At 37.6% G+C, this 21,247-nt stretch overlaps 1 protein-coding gene across 9 annotated transcripts in view; it reads right to left on the bottom strand.

Moving 5' to 3' along the window:
* The window catches only part of LOC126335019 (ryanodine receptor), a 691,249-nt gene that overhangs the window by 150,070 nt on the left and 519,932 nt on the right, over positions 1-21,247 (bottom strand). For 8 of the 9 annotated variants that reach the window (XM_049997852.1, XM_049997851.1, XM_049997850.1 and 5 more), the window contains 5 exons: positions 18,368-18,547; positions 9,026-9,154; positions 8,781-8,939; positions 5,732-5,941; positions 4,971-5,083 (listed from right to left, as the gene is read on the bottom strand). In XM_049997852.1, the coding sequence (XP_049853809.1) occupies positions 4,971-5,083; positions 5,732-5,941; positions 8,781-8,939; positions 9,026-9,154; positions 18,368-18,547 (791 nt within the window). The remainder of the gene's footprint in view (positions 1-4,970; positions 5,084-5,731; positions 5,942-8,780; positions 8,940-9,025; positions 9,155-18,367; positions 18,548-21,247) is intronic. The other variant, XM_049997848.1, reaches the window with a different exon arrangement.

Raw genomic sequence — 21,247 nt, 5'->3', positions numbered from 1 at the left:
CACTCATTGTCAGTGGAAAGTGTCATTTTGTTTTCCATTAAAAAAAAATTAAAGTGGAGTTTTATGTACCCATTTGATAGAACAGTTACAAATCAGTTAGTGTACAAGGAGAGACAAACACGGATAATAAGCAGTACTCCAGCAGCAACTTACATGCTGCCCTGGCCCACAATGTCCAATACTGCCAAGCATGCAATGTAACTCAGTCGTTAATGGAATACTCGTTATTATTCTTGTCTTACTTTCTCTATCAACACCCATCAACAAAACAGGTATGACACTAGACTAATTTGTAACTGCTCTATTGAATGAGCACATAAAATTTCACTTTAAAAATACTTTTGTTTCTAATGGGAAACATGGCTTTCCATTGACACTGGGTACCACATGAAATGTAGTGAGCAAGTACTTTTATCTGTGCTGACTTCAGCTACACACTGTGAAAACTAAACTTATGAATCATAATTTCTGGGCAGTACTTGCCCTAGAAGGGAAAACATTTAGTACTGCCGATATACACACACACAAAAGTAAGAGCAGCTTACAGAACTATTAGTTCCTTCCCCAGAGCCCCTCTGAGTGACCTGACCTTCCATTTTAACATTCCTCAATTTAACCTAATCTCCTCCCCAAGAAAGCCACTAATTGATCTGAAAGCTAGGATAGTGTTGTGTACTGTTACAATGTGTCTAAGGGCAGTACTAAATATGTCGCTTCCTGAAGGTATATAATGGCCAGCAATTCTGTGGTAACCAACCCAGTCATAAAGTGCTCTTTAAGGATCATGGAGTTCTCATTCAAAGTACATAATAAAAGTCAGAATCACATGAAGAGTGACACAACTAGATCATACGCCTGGTCTCTATTGTGTCATGTCTTTAATCATTAATGAGTCACGTCCAACAATGTGGCCAACCTCCTGCAAATACACTATTATTTGTGTGATTTGATGAGTTCTTGAACTCTAACTTAAATATGTCGATTTTTATGGCCAGCTTGTTTCCAAACATTTGTAAGTGGCTTCACAGACAAAAATTTGAAGTAACGAAAACAAAATAAAGGGATATTTTAAGCCATCCAATGGCAGCCAGTGTAGTAAAATGTTACTTTTCAAAGAATTTGTGATGGCTGTGAACCTTGTTGGAACTGAAAGTCCATGATAATATAATTTTGACTTGCTCCAAATGCCTGACATTCTCCCTCATCTTGGGATCTGTAGAACTTGTTGTATGACTAAGTGAAAGAATGAATTCAGCTGTCACAGATTTTGTTTCACCAACTGTAGTTTTGGTTCTAAAATCTGCAATCTTTTTTGTAACAGCTCAGATTTATTTAGTGAAAAATGGGTATCATTGTTATATATTCCAGACATTTTTAATTTTTAATTCTTATGTGCCTTCTTAGAAACTATACAGTTCATATTACCGTAAACTTTCATGTCTTAATTTCCTCATCATTTGCCTTCAAAGTGATTCATAAGGAATGAAAAATCAGAGTCTTGCCATGGCCGTGGGAAATCACATTTGGATGTCTGTGTGGTCGTGTGTGTGTACTTTACTAGAGAAGGAGCAAGAACTTGAAACCTAATGTGAATGCTGTTTCCTGTTACATGTTCCTGCGCTCCATGCATCTGCCTGCTGTGAGCGAGTGGTTGCCTTTCCCTTATTTTACATACTGCTCCATCCATGAATTCCAATTACTGCAATACATCAGTTATAGTTTTCTTATGTTTTGCATTTCTCTATAACAATGAAATTAATATGAAAAGTAACAAATCAAGGTGTTACGGATTTAATGGACAAATACAGTAACTGTGACAGAGCTGACAAGAGTAAGAGTTGTTTATAACTGAGATCCAGTATTAATGTATTTTCACTATCATGAATAGTATTATATTATGCATCCTGGATATAGGTGCACTTTTTGACATCTGGTGTGTGTATTGCTTTTTGTCCAATATATTTAAAATTTACATTCTAATAAAATAATAGTAAATTCCAAATGTAGCATAAACAATGGAATGAGCAAATAACCAGTCATCATTTAGTGGAGGCACTGAGTAACAGGCAGGCAAATAATCAAGAGCTGTATTCTCAGTTTAAGAACTTGTGTCCTCCTCCTGAGCACACAGCCACTGATCTTCGAGTTATTGCTTATATGTGAATTGCTTATGGTGAATTTTGGACTTTACATGTTCAAAATTTATACACTGATAAGAATAAATGGTTGGGTAAAACAAAGTGGGATATTCATTTTATTGATATACATTTGGATTCTGACTTACTAACACACACACACACACACACACACACACACACACACACACACACACACACACACACACATATATATATATATATTAGAAAGAAACTTCCACATGGGAAAAATATATTAAATTAAAGATTCCAAGACTTACCAAGCGCGAAAGTGCCGGTAGATAGGCACAATAAATAAAACACACAAACACACACAAAGAATTTCTAGCTTTCACAACCGACGGTTGCTTCATCAGGAAAGATATATATATATATATATATATATATATATACAAAGTTGATGTGACTTACCAAACAAAAGTGCTGGCAGGTCGATAGATACACAAACATACACACAAAATTCAAGCTTTCGCAAGCAACGGTTGCTTCTTCAGGAAAGAGGGAAGGAGAGGGAAAGACGAAAGGATGTGGGTTTTAAGGGAGAGGGTAAGGAGTCATTCCAATCCCGGGAGCGGAAAGACTTACCTTAAGGGGAAAAAAGGACAGGTATACACTCGCGCACACACACACATATCCATCCGCACATACACATGTCTTTCCCTCTCCTTCCATCTTTCGTGAAGAAGCAACCGTTGGTTGCGAAAGCTTGAATTTTGTGTGTATGTTTGTGTATCTATCGACCTGCCAGCACTTTTGTTTGGTAAGTCACATCAACTTTGTTTTTATTAAAAACAAAGATTCCAAGACTTACCAAGCGGGAAAGTGCCGGTAGATAGGCACAATGAATAAAACACACAAACAAACACACAGAATTTTGAGCTTTCGCAACCAGCAGCTGCTTCGTCAGGAAAGAGGGAAGGAAAAGGAAAAGGAAAGATGAAAGGATGTGTGTTTTAAGGGAGAGGATAAGGAGTCATTCCAATCCTGGAAGCGGAAAGACTTACCTTAGGGGGAAAAAAGGATAGGTATATACTCGCGCACACACACATACACGCATATCCATCCATACATACACAGACACAAGCAGACATGGCCTTTAAATATGTCTGCTTGTGTCTGTGTATGCATGGATGGACATGCATGTATGTGTGTGTGCAGACATATATGAAATATGTCTGCTTTTGTCTGTGTATGTATGGATGAATATGTGTGTGTGTGTGTGTGTGTGTGTGTGTGTGTGTGTGTGTGTGTGTGTGCGTGTGTGCGTGTGCGCGCGCGCGCGCGCGCGCCATTTTCCCCCTAAGGTAAGTCTTTCCACTCCCGGGATTGGAATGACTCCTTACCCTCTCCCTTAAAACCCACATCCTTTCATCTTTCCTTTTCCTTCCCTCTTTCCTGACGAGGCAGCCGCCGGTTGCGAAAGCTCAAATTCTGTGTGTGTGTTTGTGTGTTTTATTCATTGTGCCTATCTACCGGCGCTTGCCCACTTGGTAAGTCTTGGAATCTTTGTTTTTAATATATTTTTCCCATGTGGAAGTTTATATATATATATATGTGTGTGTGTGTTACTTTATTTCAGTGTCTAAGAGTTCTTAACAAGCAATGCTGACATTCTACAGTAAAATATGTGCCAGGGAAGATCAACATTGCAAAAGACACTTTAGAATGTTTTAGACTATGTTAGAAAAAATTGAAAAGGATAAACCCCTCACTACCTTATCTTCAAAGGAACAAGCAAAGAGTTAGGTAAAGACTGCTTGTCTTATAAACAGAAAGCTGTATACATGCATAACACTATTGCTTTCCAAACATGCTTAATGTACAAGACAAGCAGGTTTCACAGTAAGCAGTATAGGAAACAATGAAGAAAACCACTCTAAGAGTTCAGGCAGTACAATATCCAGGATAGTAAACAGATATGCCATAAGCAGTCAATACTGGGCACAAAAATCCTTTAACTTATCGTAATACAGGTCTCTTTTTCTAGCTCTGTATAACATGTAGTGATTTTATGTTCTAAAAGCACTTACAAAAAAGTGCTAAGATTTCTATTTCAGCATGAGTCAATGAGAAATGATTTCAGTTCAGGAAGATATAGTTTTAGTACTGATGCTGATAGGGAATGAATCAACTGCAGTCTTGGTGAAGGAACAAATGCTACTCTTAACAAAGGGTAGCTGGCTCAGTATTTGAACCACCCTTTCCAGTGATTTGACATTAGTGTAGCACGAAATACCTCAGCTGAGTCAATGCCAAGGTTCTGAGACATTTATAGCACACCTGATACTAAACTTATTCGTATCAACAAAACTAAAGACAAAGACCAGTGGGGCTTACCAGTGGAGGATGCATTGTTCTTTTAAGTTACTCAAGGAAAATGTATCCCTTGTTCAGAGGAAAAATAAACGTGAGTATTATTAATTTGTTAATTACATTTGTGACTGTTACACAACTATAATACTACCAAAACATTGAGAATTTCTCCTTTTTCTGCCTGCTCTCTTCAAGTGACATTATATGGTGCATATTCGAAAAGACACAAACAAAATTACTGCAGAGAAACCCCACTTACTTTACTACACAAAACATTTAGTAATGTGAATGCAATTCAGAGTGAGTTTGTAGGTTTAAGGAAGTTTATGTTATGCTAAATACACACATATTTCCAAAACACAAGGGTGACAGCAATTGATACCAAACACTGAGAAATGACACACAGGGTGAACATACGAGTAACGTTCAGTTAGAATTCTAACAATGAAGTCCCAAGATAATTTTAACCCTATGGGATGTATCATAGGTTTTAGCTAGTACCTTGGTAGAGAATGCAGTGACGTTTGTCGGAAGCAGGCAATGACAGCTCGCTTCCTCTGCGTGGAAACAACTGAACGATAGCTGCCCTTACTTAGTTGTTGAGGGTGGTCAATCTATACAGGGAAATAATAAAGTGGCGCCGTGCTTAGGTGTCTATCTGTTCAGGCCAAATACCACTTGCACAAATAGCTGCTACATTCATTCACATGCTACCATTCCAGGAGCTTTGAGATTTTTTGTCTCACCAAACATTTTAATTCTAAAAATAAATATAATCATCAGCTTTTTTTACTATGTAAACTTGCATTATAATCTCAAACCAGGTCTTGAAAATTTTACTATCACCACATTTAAAGATATGACTGAATACAGTGCTTTGTTTTATTAAATAGTAAACAAATATTATAATCTGAGCAATGGGAAGCCATATACAATGGAGGCACCATTGAATGAATGCATTCAATAGCTAAATGTGTAAGTGGCTTTCAGTTTTAAGGCAACTAACATCAAACGAAATGGATAGCCACTTTTTTTATTAGATCTGAATTAAAAAATAAAATATAATGGAAGTGCAGAAGTAAACGTATAAAAAGCAAAACTATAAACAAGTAAGAATGCTAAGGATCTTTAATCAAATATGAGCAAATAATTCTGTTATCTTACATGGCTGAATAGTAGGTAGGAGCTGCAATCCAGTTTGCAGAGAAAAATACTTAATGAATGTAGCAGTTACAGTGTACAGTACAAATGAGCCAGCTTACCATATGAAGTCCATACAGCACTTTTGACATGGCAACTATCCTCTCTACAACGTCTTCTACTTTTGTCGGTTTTCCTTCTTCTCCATTTTTTTTCTGTCCGAGCTTGGAATAAAGGTAATGCTGCCAAGACATCTCATCAGCCGGATCAATTTTATCTGGAAGTGTAAGCTGTATCTTGGCAAACTCCAATATCTCACTTTCAGGAAGCTTCTGTAATTGACCGGATAATGTAAATACATATTATCACAAAACAAAATGCTGTAGGTACAAAGTTACTAGCATACAAACACATACACACTGCTAAGAATGACCCCTCCCCCCCCCCCCCCCCCTGCTAAGAGAAAGAGGGAAGTAAAAGTTAAGGAAAGGGTGTTGGTGAGAGTACAATAAAAATTTTAAACAGTCAGTTAGGTAGCCTGCAACAGCTGTTTCCTTTTGCCAAGGAACATCTTTATTTCTGGTGTGTATGTGTGTGTGTGTGTGTGTGTGTGTGTGTGTGTGTGTGTGTGTGTGTGACTGCAGCTTACAGGCACACAACGCCAAGGTTATTAGCATCCTTACACATATTAAAAGAAATGAATGGGGATAAAATGACTAAAATTGCTGTCACATAGTGCGGAGGAAACCTATAAAATGATTCGTCACTGACCCACACAATCACTCTACCCCATGGGCCTTAATACAATGGAGAAGGGTAAAGGTGCAACACATGAGATTAAATCAGAAGTGAAACCACACAAGGCTAAAAGAAATGAACAAGAAAATGTGACAGGCTGACCACTTATGAAAAAGACATGGGTGAGTCAGTCACCCGGTAACACATTAAAAACACCCCCTTAAAATTTTAAGAAACAAACTGGACAGGTCACAAAACCATACCACTAAAATCAAACTCACACCATAAACTGGAATTCCTCCTATGTTCCTGAGCTTCTTTCTTCATTTCGGAAACCACGCAATGTAAGAGCGACCATATGTCTAGTTTTGATACTGTGTTGTTTTCATCAAAATTTTTCTTTTGTATTCCAGCACAGTATTCAAGTATACAGGCAATAAGTCATATCAAAGGACACGCATGAGACAAGTGTTATGTAAGATCACCTCTTTTTTATTTGAATCATTTCATTCTGGAGATACAACTTTACGCAATTATAATGATATAAAATTATCCCATTGTTTACCTTTACTTTCATTGCTCCTGATGACTTGGGTAAGAGTATATGGATAACCAGTAATGCTGAAATGAACTGTGAAAATATCAACTAAAACTACACTGTACTGTTTGCTGCAAGATACTAAATATTATTACTCTGGGAAAGTTTACATAGAGATATGTTGTATAGAAAACAGCTCTAACGACAGAGGAATCAGAAAAAGGAAAGTGTACAAGAAAGAGTGTGTAAATATCAAAAATTGTGCACATTCAGAAATACAGCAACTGAATATACTAGCAGGCTGGAAGTATGGAGAAGTAGCAGTTACATACAACCACTATAAATAGTGCTGATGAAAAATATTGATGATCAAATTATAATTCAAGAGGGTATGGATAAACTGGAAATGGTAGTGATCAGGTTGCATCAGGTATACACCAAATATAAGTTTAAAAAATTCAGCTTGTACTACTAACATGATGGTCTTCTTGGGGAGGATCCACTTCAATAAAGGAAAGTCAGTGCTACATTAACACTGAAGCAAATATCACATTTCCACAACATTGGGTTTTATAGTCTAAAAAGAAGATTGTTTACAAAGCACTTGCATAACCAATCCTACAATAGTGCTCAAATGTGTGTGACCCATACTAAAGTGGACTAACAAGGGATATTGAACATATAAAAACAAGTCCTGCACAAATGGTCACAGTTTTGTTTAGGAGAGAATCAGACCCTTGAAGATAGATGCCATTCATACCAAAAAACCTACTTATGAAGTTTCCAGAACCAGTATTAAATGGTGAATCTAGGAAAATAGGACAGCTCCCTACGTATTGCTCCTGCAAGGGCACAAACATGCGGTTAGACTAATTGCAGTGCATATAGATGCAATTAAACAATCAGTCTTCCCATTTTTCTTGTGTGAATTGAATGAGAAGAAATCTCAATATGAGGTGCAATGGAAATTACCAACTGCTACGCACTTCACTGTGGATATACGAGAGCTTAAACGTAGATATGAACTGTGAAGAGAAGAAACCTGTAACTAATAAGTCTAACAGCTACTGAGGATATGTGATGCAATTGCAAGAACTCACAAAAATGAAATTCTACAAGATGATGGCAGTTTCTATGATACTACGTGAAATAAACAAACAAAATTGAAATGAAACTGCTTAGACATGTCAAAGGCTGCAGCAGAGAAGATAAGATAGTAAATGACTACATACTAAGGAGAAGAACTAGTTCACCATTACCATCATCATTTATTGGTCTATTCCATGATTTGGTACATCGTAGGAACAATAGTAACCATTTACCATAGAGATGAGGTATTAAGTGGCCGATATGCACATAACCAAGGCTGATAATGAAGCTAAGCTTTCAGAGAATGTCATTCTTTGGAACTAGATGAGTAGTCGGATAGCTCTGAAAACGCATTAGCTCTGAAGAGAGATGCCATCCAAAAGTGTAGCAATATTTTCTATCTTATTTATGTGCCTGTCAAATGCACAATGCCTCAACTACACACTGAATGGTTACCTTACTCTTTCCATTATCAGTATTTCTCTGGGGCTTTCTAGTACCATATTTACTAATACAGTGTTCGTGCTACAATAATAGATAACGGAATATGATTTAATAGAATTTCATAGAGAATATTTTCCAAGAAAATACTGATCACTATTCTCCAGGTGAGAACTCAGTCAGCAGGCCAATGGCAAGGTGGCTAAACCAGAACTATCTATTCCATCCTGAATTTCCGAAGGCAGATCCCCAGGTTTCAGTACAGTTGTAACTTATCAAAAATATTCACAGAAGTGTGAAGGAAGAAAATTGTTATCTTATGAACAACTAAGTTTAAAACTTGATTAACACAATGAGAAACTTACCTTTAAGAACCTGTCTTTGCAGTGCTGCACTAATTCTTGTTCCCTTCCAGCAAAGAGGTTCAAGCCAACTGGAAGCAAGCGTTTCAGGCAGGCAACCATTAAACTAGCCTGCAGTTCCTTGTCTTTGTCTCGCTTCTTATCACGGTGCTTCTTCTTTTTCTGTTTGTAAATTACTTGGTAAGTTCAGACAGTATGAACTGGCCACACAGGAGGTTCCGTTTCACAGATATGAAATTGCCACTTACCTTGCTGCCACCACCTAGCTGAGACACATCAGAAACTACTGCAGACCGCCTGCTGGCTGTGGGCATGATGAGTACCATGTTGTCTATCTCATTTGCTGAGATGAAGTTCTGCTCTTCACGCATGAAATACTGTAGGGGAAGAAGAAAATAAACATTTATTTCTTGATGAATCGTATACACCAGACAGTTATCTAATGCTTTTCTTTTATCTGCATGTTAGTTTTGTCATAATGTTTATAAACAAATTATATTTTAAGTCATTTTTCTTCAAATTATATCCTCATTATAACTTTCTACATTGCTTAGTAAATCTCATGCCAAAAGACAGATTTAGGTCACTAATATTTCTTCCCTGACACTATCATTTGCATACCAACATAATAAACATTTAGTGGTAGTGCCTGTAGCTTATTGTTCATTCTGACTTGATAAGATGTAGAAACTCCTGTTCTACATCTTGTTGTCCAACTTTTGCCTATTTTACACAATAAAAGACCCAATGCTTTAAAAAATTAATTTATCTATATATTGTTTTGCAGAAAAATTTTTCCATATCATTATCAGTGTACAATTGCCAGTCATGGCAATGTGTAATAGATGCTAATAAATTTCTCTTTTTAAGAAATGTCTCTTTTTCCTATAGCCAGTCTACAGTTTATGGCATCTCTATTTTGGCCAACATCAGTTTTTTGTCTGCACAAATAACGAAACTCATCAACTATGTTCAGTGTCCATTACCCAATTTACTTCAACTACATTCCTTTAGCTTTTTTTCTGACATTCATCTTATAACCTCTCTTCAAGACATTGTCCATTTCATTTATCTGATCTACCAATTTCTTTGACATCTCCTATAGAATTACAATGCTATCAGCAAACCTTAATGTTTTCATTTCTTCTCCCTGAGCTGCAACTGCCTTTCCAATTTTATACTTGGTTTCATTTACTGCTTGCTCAATGTGCAGATTAAATAACACCTTGTCTCACTCCTTTCTCAACTGCTGCTTCTGATTTAACCTAATCTTCCCTTTCATGTTCTTCAACCATTATAACACCATTCTGGTTCTGTACATATTGTAGATAATTTTTTTCTCTCTGTATTTTATGCCTGCAACTTTTTTAAAATTTCAAACAACTCATTCTAATACATATTTTCAAAAACTTTCTCTAAATGTGAAAATGTCATAAATGTAGGTTTGCCTTTCTTTAGTGTATCATCTAAAATAATTAATAGGGCAGGTATTACCTTGCATGTTCCTTCATTTCTTTGGAATCCTAACTGATCTTCTCTGAAGTCAGTTTCTACTAGTTTGTACATTCTCTTGGAAATGATTTTTGTCAGTATTTTGCAAACATGAATTATTAAAGCGATGGTTCAATAATATTCACACCTGTTAGCACCTGCCTTCCTTGGACTAGGATTTATTACATTCACCTTGAAGCCTGAAGATAGTTTGCCGATCTAATGTATCTTGTGTAACACATAGAACAGTTTTGTCATGGCCAACTCTCCCGACAATCTCCATAATTTTGAGGGAAGTCATCTATTCAAGAAGCCTTGTATTGACTTAGGCCTTTCAAATTTTTGTCAAATTCTTTTTGCAGTATGCAGTCTCTCATCTAATCTTTAACTGCTTCCTCTTACCCTTCTATTATACAGTGTTCAAATCTGCAGCTTTCCTTTTTGTGCTTGTTATGGGCTTGTCATCTGAGCTCTTAACATTCATACATGGCATTCTCGTCTTTGACACCCTACTCATGAAGAAATATACCAGACTCATTGGCAACAAACAATTCTAATTTCTCTGTATTAAGCTATCAGGCATCACCCAACTGGGAACTAATTACATGTGGGGTCCCACAGGGCTCCATCTTAGGGCCCTTACGTTTTCTTGTGTATATCAGTGACCTTTCATCAGCAACATTACCAGATGTCAGTTTGTTTTGTTTGCCAATGATGCAAACATTGCATAAAATAGCAAATCAAGTGTAGTCTCAGGAAGATCGGCTAATAAAATATTTGTGGACATTAATCACAGGTTCCTAGACCATTCTTTGTCACTAAACTTTGAAAAAACACACTACATGCAATTCAGGACTTGTAAGGGGCGTCCCACAAGTAAATGCCTAACAAGCAGATAGAAGAAGTGGACAGTGTTAAATTCTTGGGATTACAGCTTGATAATAAATACAACTGGGAGGAGCACAACACAGAACTGCTGGAGCATCTAAAGAACTCTCTTTTTGCAATGCAAATTCTGTCAGACATAGGGGATATAAAAATGAAAAAGCTGGCATTATACACTTACTTTCAATCCATAATTTCATATGGGATTATTTTTTGGGGTGATTCATCAAGCCAAGCTAAAGTTTTCCGTGCACAAAAAGGTGCAATAAGAGTCATATGTGGTGTGAACTCAAGAACACCCTGCAGAGGCCTCTTTAGGGAACTAGGGGTACTAACTACTGCTTCCCAATATATTTATTCCTTAACGAAATTTTTCATTAAAAATATGTCACTTTGTCAAACCAACAGCTCAGTTCATGGTGTCAATACTAGAAATAAGAAAAATCTTCACAAGAATTTAAAGCCATTTCCTCCTGTGCAAAAAGGTCTGCATTATTCAGGAACACACATTTTCAATAACTTGCCAGCAGCCATAAAAAGCTTAACAATATACGAAGTACAATCTAACTTCTGCACCATTTCAGTGTAGTAATGTGTTCATTGTAAATAAGTATTGTAGCAGTCCTATTATATGTTTATTACATTATAAGTAAAAATATTTTTTTTTAAATTTTAAATTCAGTGCACTAATGCAATCTTAGTAAATGAGTGCTGTAAAATGATCCTTTCATATAGTGTTCATTAAAAAAAAAAATTTTTTTGCGTCATTCCACTTGGAACCTGTAGAAGGTACATCAGCTTATTTGTTTAAGTTGTAAATATTTCTCATGTATTATTGTTTTTCTTACATGTTCTACATCCTGGAGGACCTCCTCAGGAATGAAGGTAAATCTAATCTAACTTAATCTTTGAAGAGATTCATACAGAGATTGGGATCAGTGATCATGATACAATTGCTGTAGTAATGGCACTACAATATAAAGGATTAGAAAAGTCTATATATTAAGAAAAATGGATAAGGTGAAGATTATCTCTTTTCTAAGGCGAGAAATATGAAGATATTCAGGAATATTCTTATGAAACAATGCCTACAGTATAATAGAAACTATCCAAAGCATAAATCCACTGAAAAGTAAATGTTAATTGAAACACACTCCCAGAAAGGTAGTCTGTGAAGCCTGCAATAATTATAATAACAAAATGAAATCAGAAAACTTGTCTTGAAACCCTACAAGAACTTTGTGATGTTTTAAGACTGTCAGTGGAACAAAAATTAACGTCCAGGCACTTGTGATTTCCAAAGGGAAGAAGACATTCTTTACTGGGAGGGAAGAAGACATTCCTTTAACAAAACACTTTTGAGAAAGTTTAGAGAACTGCATGGACAAGAGAAAGTTAGTGCACATATGTGCAGTTTTTTTAATTGCTCCAGATCAGTGAGACTAGATCTGACATGCAATGCCTCCACATTAGTGGGAAATGAATGGCTTCAGATCAGTGGGCCCAATCCATTACAGATACCTGCAGAAGTTGCCTGTGGTTTTGGACCGTTGCAGAAATCCACTTGTGTGGCCAGCTATTCACAAACCACAGACAACATGTTGATGAAATGAGACAATGGTGATCAATCCATGCAACAGATAACTTGTTCCAATACTCTGAGAATCAATAATAATGAAGATAGGTAGCAAATCACCATAAAGATGACTGCTGAGCCAATCAGAAAACAAGAGCACATACACATTCACAGAATCACTCACACACAACTCATGCACACATGACTGCCATATTTGGTCGCTCCGTCTACAACCTCTGAGAATCAGATCCAAACAAACCACTCCTCATGCCTCCCTGCCTGTTGTCGATAGCTGCTAGGCTAGTGACAAGACATGGTGGCAGCAATGATTGCAAGCTCAGGGGAGTGGTGGGAAGGAGAGAAGAAGTAGTGATGAGGGAGAAGAAAAGTGGCTCATGTACTCAGCTGCACCCTGCCAGTGATGATGCATGACACCCCAGTAAACAAACCATTTCATCTACTGGGATAAAAGTGAGATTTTTCCCCTGATTTCCAGAACCTGTGGCAATCCTGGATATATATGTAGATGCAGATGAAAAGGGTAAAATTTTTTTCACAGAACTGACAGCTTCTGTCCCTCACAAATATTTGTAGCAGTATTCTAGAACGTATTCTGAGTTCAAACATTACGATTTACCTGGAACAAAATAACCATCTCTGCAGAAATCAGCTTGGGTTCCAAAAACATCAATCACACGAAATTCAACTTGCACTCTTTACACATAATGTCCTCAGTGCAATGGACAGAGTAAACCATGCTGATTCAATGTTTTTGGAACCTTCACAAAGTTTTAGATTCATTACTAAACTGATCGCTTATCAAGAATTTTTTTTTAAGGGGTATCTAACTAGCAAAAATGTTTATATTCAGTTAATGAATTTTAAGACACTACTTGTGGTATGAATCACTTGCACATCAACTGTGAAGAAATCCTTAGCTACACAAAAATGAAGGTTTAGCTTTCTGCTTGGAACATATGATCTAAAAAAGGAATGGTCAGATTTAGGTGCAGTTTCTTGCAAAATGCTTGGCATTGTCTGGAGAAGGCTTGCAGCTACATATCTTTTCCAGCAACTACATAGTGCTTTTTTGTTAAAACTGACTGTGAGAAAGACAATGCCGCAATTCTTGACAATTCATTTCTAAATATATGGTGCGATTTCTGTAAGGTCTAACACGCTGGTAGTCCTGTTAATAGTTTGTTTAACAAAAGTGAGTAGCCTATGCAGTAATTTTCATACGTAAGCAAACTAATTAGTTCATCTGACTGAGTTGCAACTTTATACAGTTGTTGTTGGTTTCTCTGTAAAAATAACCAGATGTCCTAAACGTGCATCAACTGGTAGATTTACCAGCCAGGAATGAAAAGGAAAGTGATTACACACTTCTCAAGGAAGCAAGGCTTACTAAGCAGAGCAATGAATCAGATCATTTATAGGTTGCTCAATCACATGGATCATGCACAGCAAGAAATTTGGTTGATCATTTATGTGCTACTTGATCGCCTGCACTGGAATCAGCATGGCAGTGAACAGTTAAGAGTGGATGCAGAATATTTCCATGCTACTAGATATCAACAGAAAGGGATAAGTGAGTGCATACTTCCAATAAATTACAAAGCAACTGAAGAGGCACTGCATGGATGTGTGGCATTAGTTTGTAAATGTATAAAACAGTTACAAGATGCAACAATTGTACTATGTAACATATTTTGTAACTGTGACAATAGTATGAAAAGTACAGCCTGCTACTCACTATAAGGATGACACATTGAGTTGCAGACAGGCACAATGAAAAACTGTTACACATTGAGCTTTTAGGCAAAGCCTTCTTCAGAAAAGATAACACATACACACATTCACATAAGCAAGCATCTCTAATGCACACATGACCACTATCTCTGGCAGCTTGGGCTGGAATGCAGCTGTGGCACTAAATGAAAGCATCTATCTGGAGTGGGGTAGGGAATCGGGAGATATAGCAGGTTATGGGTGGGGTGAGAGGAGAGTGCTGTCTGGCAGAGCATGGCAGGACTAGAAGGTGGCAGGACAAGGCCTTCACGCACAGAATTGGGAGGCTGTGGGGGAGGGGAGGCGGCAGAATTGGGAACAGAAAAGAAGAATAGCAGAGAAGGGGAAATGACTGGTGGGAGTGTTGGCAGAGAGACACATGCAGTGAGAGAGACGAGAGATGGGACATGAATGGTGAGGAGGTAATAGAACAGAGGGTGCGGAAACTACTGGGTGGAGGAGTGGTGACAGTACATTACTATAGGTTGAGGCCAGGATAATTTTGGGATAACTCCTGTCTGTGGAATTCAGAAAAGCTGGTGGTAGAGGGAAGGATCCAAATGGCCCGGTTGTGATGCAGCCATTGAAATACAGCACTTTATGTTCAGCTGCACGTTGTGCCACAAGGTGGTCCACTTTAGTCTTGGCTGCAGTGTGGCGGTGGCCATTCACCCTGATGGACAGAGGGTTGCTAGTCACACGAATATAAAAAGCAGTGATTGTAGCAAAGCTGGTATATGACTTGGCTGCTTTCATAGTAGCTCGGCCTCTAATAGGGTAGGTTAGGCCTGTGACAGCACTGGAACAGGACATGCTTGGAGGGTGGATTGGGCAAATCTTGCACCTGGGTCTTCCACAGGGATATGATCTCTGTGACAAACGGTTGGGATTGTGAGTGGCATAGGGATGGACTAGGATGTTGTGGAGGTTGGCTGCGTAAAAGGGCATGATGATAGATAATCAAAGACATCATGAAGAATGTGGTTCAATTGTTCCAGCCTGGAGTGGTATTGGGTGATGATGCTATAAAGTAGTGCACCCTTTCCATCCCTATGCTACTCCAAGCCTGGAGTGGTATTGGGTGATGATGCTATAAAGTAGTGCACCCTTTCCATCCCTATGCTACTTCCACTCCCAAACCCTTGCCACAGGGATCACATCCCATGAGAAAGACCCAGGTGCAAGACCTGCCCAATCCAGCACTTTCTATTCCAGTCCTGTCATAGGGTTATCATACCCCAGCAGAGGCTGGACCACCTGCAAAAGCACTCACGTACCAGTTTCTCATACTGGTATGACTGACAACCAGCTGTCCACCTGATGAGTGACCACTGCCAATCTGTGTCCAAGAACAAAGTGGAACACCCTGTGGTACAACATGCAGCTGAACATAACATGCTTGATTTCAATGGGTGCTTCACAAACTGGTTCATCTGATCTTCCCCTCCATCACCAGCTTTTCTGAACTGTGCACATGGGAGTCATCCTTACAACATACTCTGACATTATCCTGACCTCAACCTACTGTAACCTACTGTCCCCACACCCTCCACCCAACAGTTTTTGCCCAGTCTGTCCTACCACCTCCTCCTGATTCATGTCTCTTCACCCTCACTGTTTGCCACTCTTTGCCAATGCAACTACCAGTCTTTTCCCTTTCTCTGCTCCTCTTCTTCTTCAGTTCTCAGGTCCCTCATTCTCCTCTGCTCCACAGCCACTTGACACTGCACCTGGCCGCCTTGTCCTGCTGCCATTTAGCCCCTGAACACTCTGCCAAGCAGTGCTCTTTTCTCCCCCCACTCATATCCTGCTATCCCTGCCTCAATGCAGACTGCTGCTTTCATCCAACATAACAGTGGTGCCATAGATAGCAGTCATGTGTGCATGATGTACACCTGCTTGTGTCACCCTGTGTTTTCCTTCCTTTTCTGAATAAGAATTTGGCCAAAAGCTCAGTGTATAACTGTCTTCTCATTGTGCCTGTCTGCAACTCAATGTGCCATCTTTAAGGGTGTTGCAGTCTAGTCTTTTCATAATGGACTTTCCATGTTTGTTTGATAGTATTAGTTGCAGTCTCAGGGTTTTTGCATGTGATGCAGATATCCACGAGAAAATTATTTCTGGTAAAAATAGCAATAACATCCAATTAGATCTTGATGAAATATAAGCTTGATGCAGAAACTGAAATTAAATCTTAATGTAGAAAAATGAAAATTTGTGCACCTCACAAAATGTAAACGTGTAGTATCTTGAGTCATAACTAAGAGTGAATCATGTCACACACATATTTGTAGAGAAATGAACAAACATGTAGTTTTAGTTGTAAGTAACCTGGTAGGAGTCGGAGAAACTGGCATGTTTCTAGAAAAGGAGATATCTTACAAAACACTTGCATAGCCCGTACTTAAATGCTGCTCCAATTTATGGCACCCATCTTCAGCTTGGACTAATAGGGGACATCGAGCATATGCAGAGATAAGTGTTGAAAAATGTCATAGACTTATTTCATGGGCAAGGGAGGGTAACAAATATTGAAAAGCCTTAACTGTCAGTCACTCAAAGAAAGATGCCTTATGTTTTGTGAGAACCTATTTATGAAACTTCAAGTACCATCTTTCCAGGCGCAAAGTACCAACATTCTTCTGTCTTCTATGTATCTATCCCACAGACACGGAGCAGATAAAATTACACAAATGATAGTTCACACAAAGGAGTATATGCAGTCCCATGGTCCATCTGTGAAAGAAATGGGCCACAACTTCAATATATTACAATAAAAAGTACCTCCTGTCAGGCACTTTACAGTGATTCACAAAGTATAAATGTAGGTGTGAACATTATGCAACTGACGAATTTCGAAACAACCCAGATTATGCAGATCCTTACTTTCCATGTTCTTTAATCTCTTTCTTGCAATCACAAAACAATATAACTATGGTGTCCTCTGCAGAAGAGCCAACTTCTGCATTTTTGATACTGGACAACTAGGTACATTCCAGATTGTGCTGAGTAGAATTCAGAATATTTTACTGAATTTTTCTAAAGTCAACTGCCACTCATTGCAGACAATCACACCAATTGTTGAAATATATGATAGATTTAAATCACATGGCCACCTTGCATGACACAGGAAACTCATTTTTATCGAAAGGTTCTCAACCATCTACCTATGGACAATATATAAAATTTCACTCTTTCCAAATGTAGCTAGCAAGGAAACTGTGGGAAAAGATCTGCTTCAATATTCCTTATTGATCTGACAGGACAGCAGTACATACTATGTGGCTACATCATTGGAGCTACCTTGATGATACTTCATACTCTCTTTCTCAATCTATTCCAAAAATACCTGGAGTGGAATAATACACGATGTATAGGATAACATAACATGGATAAACGGATACAGCCACATACAATGTCCTCCTCAATTGTCTGATCTGTTAGTATCTTTTGTAATTACCGTTTTCAGAACACAAATTACACTTTATTGACAGCAAATTAGTAGTCTTAAGATAATAATTTATATTAAGAAAGTATTTAATAGTATTTTCTGGAAAGTAATATAAGCATTTTTTTCCTTCTTAGAACAAGATTTGAGGACAATCAATGCTTGTGTTGTACTGTATTTACAGTGCACATGTAGATGTATTTTTATTGACTACAAAAGCAACTTATGCATTAGACATTTCATTAAGAATGCAAAACACAGCTTCTACAATAACCATTATATTCTAGCACTTAAAGCTGAATGTATATTTTTGGTAAATATGTCACAGAAAGCTTGGCAAAGTTTTATAACCAATCATTTCTAAATATCTGATGGAATTTGAAGACAGATGCAGGTTACCTGAGATTTTGACCATGTGTTAAATATTTCGGCTACATGGTTATATAAATCTTCAGCTTCAGCGACATTGTGTCTAAGCCAATGATTTCTTTGCAGATCCACGTACTTTATAAGAAGAGGGTAAAAAGCATATATGTCTCGCACAAGTAGATGCCAGTCTTCTTGAATTTGAGACTCAATCTGAAAGAAAAGTGATTGTGAATAGTAAACTTAATTGGAATCCATAAGTATTTTTCTTTTACTACACTTTTAGGACTGAAATGTAAAATAATGCATTGATAGTGATAGAATACAGTCAACACAGAATTAATAAGCTGCTTCACCATCTGTGATTATACATTTATCAGTACAAATTAATTACTTTGCATACATTATTATCATACAGAATCATGCCCTTTCTAGACAAAACCGAGTGAGGTGGGGCAGTGGTTAGCACACTGGACTCGCATTCGGGAGGACGACAGTTCAATCCCAGGTCCGGCCATCCTGATTAAAGTTTCCCGTGATTTCCCTAAATCGCTTCAGGCAAATGCCGGGATGGTTCCTTAGAAAGGGCATGGCCGATTTCCTTCCCCATCCGAGCTTGTGCTCTGTCTCTAATGACCTCGTTGTCGACGGGACATTAAACAGTAATCTCCTCCTCCTCCTTCTTCTAGACAAAGAAAATATCCTGTCACCTGCTCAGTTCGGCTTCCAAAGTAAGAAATCTACAACTTATGCAATACAAGAATTTCTAGATCATGCACTGGAGCTTGTGGAACTCCCAGCCATAGGTATCTTCCTAGATCTAACAAAGGCCTTTGACATGGTTAATCATAGTATACTTTTGCAAAAGATGCATTCCTATGGAATAAGAGGAAATGCCTATGACTGGTTTAAAAGCTATCTGGAAGATCGACAGCAGTATGTCGAATTAAATGAAACTAAGCTCTCAGGTACAGCTAGCACTATACATTCCTCCATATGTACCATAAAGCAAGGTGTTCCCCAGGGCTCTGTCCTGAGCCCCTTGCTGTTCTTACTTTATATAAATGACCCTCAAAGCCTACCAGACACAAAAACCCTTTTGTTTGCTGATGACACCTCTGTACTCATATCTGCACCCGAACAAATTCTACAGTCTAATATAGATAGGACAACATATCAAATAAGTCGATGGCTTCAAAGTAACAGGCTGCTTCTTAATGCAAAAAAGACAATTGGAATAACCTTCCACACTGTCCAAAACAGAAATCCATTACTTCCAACTATATCACTGGAAAAAAATAATGTTAAACTTGAAAATGAAATAAAATTTTTGGGGCTCTCAATTACTGATACGCTCACTTGGAAAAGGCACGTAGACGTTACCAGTACAAAACTTAGTAAAGTATGCTTCACAATTAGATCAATAAGGAACGTCACTAATACAAGTACCCTAACCACAATGTACCATGCACTATTTCACTCTGTACTTAACTACAGAATCATCTTCTGGAGCCAAAATTCTGAATTCATTAAGATATTCAAACTGCAAAAGAAGATAGTCAGAACAATTATGTTCAAAAAACAAAGAGACACTTGTAAACCATTATTTAAGAAACTAAATATTTTGCCCCTGCCAATACATACAAGAATTATTATTCTTTACCAAAAAAAGTATCAACAAAATTAGCAAAAATATGGATTACCACGATTATGACACAAGGTCAAAAACCTCTCTAAGAATACTTCCCACTGAACAAAACTGTGCAGTGATGATGTCAAGTGCATGGGAATAAAATTATATAATCATCTTCCAAATTTTATACAAGAAATCCAAGGAATAAATAAATTCAAAAAGACGGTGAAATCTCTTTTAATAAAAGACTGCTTTTATACCATCCAGGAATATTTGGAATCAAAATTGTCTTAGTGCATGATAATGTATCAAAGCTGAATGTTATTAAGTCCATTTTGTCACATTATGTAACAATTCTCTGTAAAGCTGTAACTTTAAGTAACATAATTTGTAGGTAATGTAAAATAATCATTCCTCTATGTTCTCGTTTACTGTTTTACACTCACGTAAACTGTATATTTGTATTGACTTATCCCATAATAGTTGTACAAGTCATTGTACTGATTTGATCTATGGGACAAATAAGTAATAAATAAATAAATAAATTATTGAAGCTGGGAGAGCAAAACAACACTACAAATTTATTTTCTTCAATATCTTTAACCTGTGACATCAATACTGCATGAGGTGTTGCACTTGCTAAGAAGCAAATTCACTGACAGAAAAGTTACAGATTGTGATGGAAGTGACGACAGTTACACATTTAAATGTTAAACTAATGCAAATACAAGAGACATTTAGTTCTTTGTTTATGCCTGTAGAGACACAACAATATACTAATGTGGAAACAATCTGAGTTCAATAAATTTGAATAGCACAGGGAAGAAGTAACTATATGATCGGATGGTTAATTTCTGATGTTATACAGATATCAAAACCTCAAACTATGGTCTCATTTATTTACAAGCAAATTTTCATTTAACAAGTTATCAACCACAGAACCAAGCTGTCAATAAAAGCAAGACAGAAAATGGCGAATTCAATTTGTCTGGCAATACATAAGGGATGAAAAGAACTTTTCCCATGATTCCAGCCCACAGCTTTATGACAAAGTGCGCCTGAAAGCCACATTCATCGGTGACTTGTAGGGTGTGTTGTGACCAATAAAGGCTGTTGTGGAGGCTACAAATACCTTCACGGATGAAGCAAGATTCACCAGTCCACATCATGTGATTTATATAAATGTTTGTTATCTTCTTCTTTGTGAAAATGCCATTCCACGAAAATGTACTCGTCAAATGCCGTATTCTGGCCACTCGTGTTGAGCTAACAGGTAATGA

The sequence above is a fragment of the Schistocerca gregaria genome, chromosome 2, assembly GCF_023897955.1.
Source record: "Schistocerca gregaria isolate iqSchGreg1 chromosome 2, iqSchGreg1.2, whole genome shotgun sequence".
In the NCBI taxonomy this organism is placed as follows: Eukaryota; Metazoa; Arthropoda; class Insecta; order Orthoptera; family Acrididae; genus Schistocerca; species Schistocerca gregaria.
Note: the sequence above shows the minus strand (reverse complement) of the source record. Positions and strands in the feature narration are given on the sequence as shown.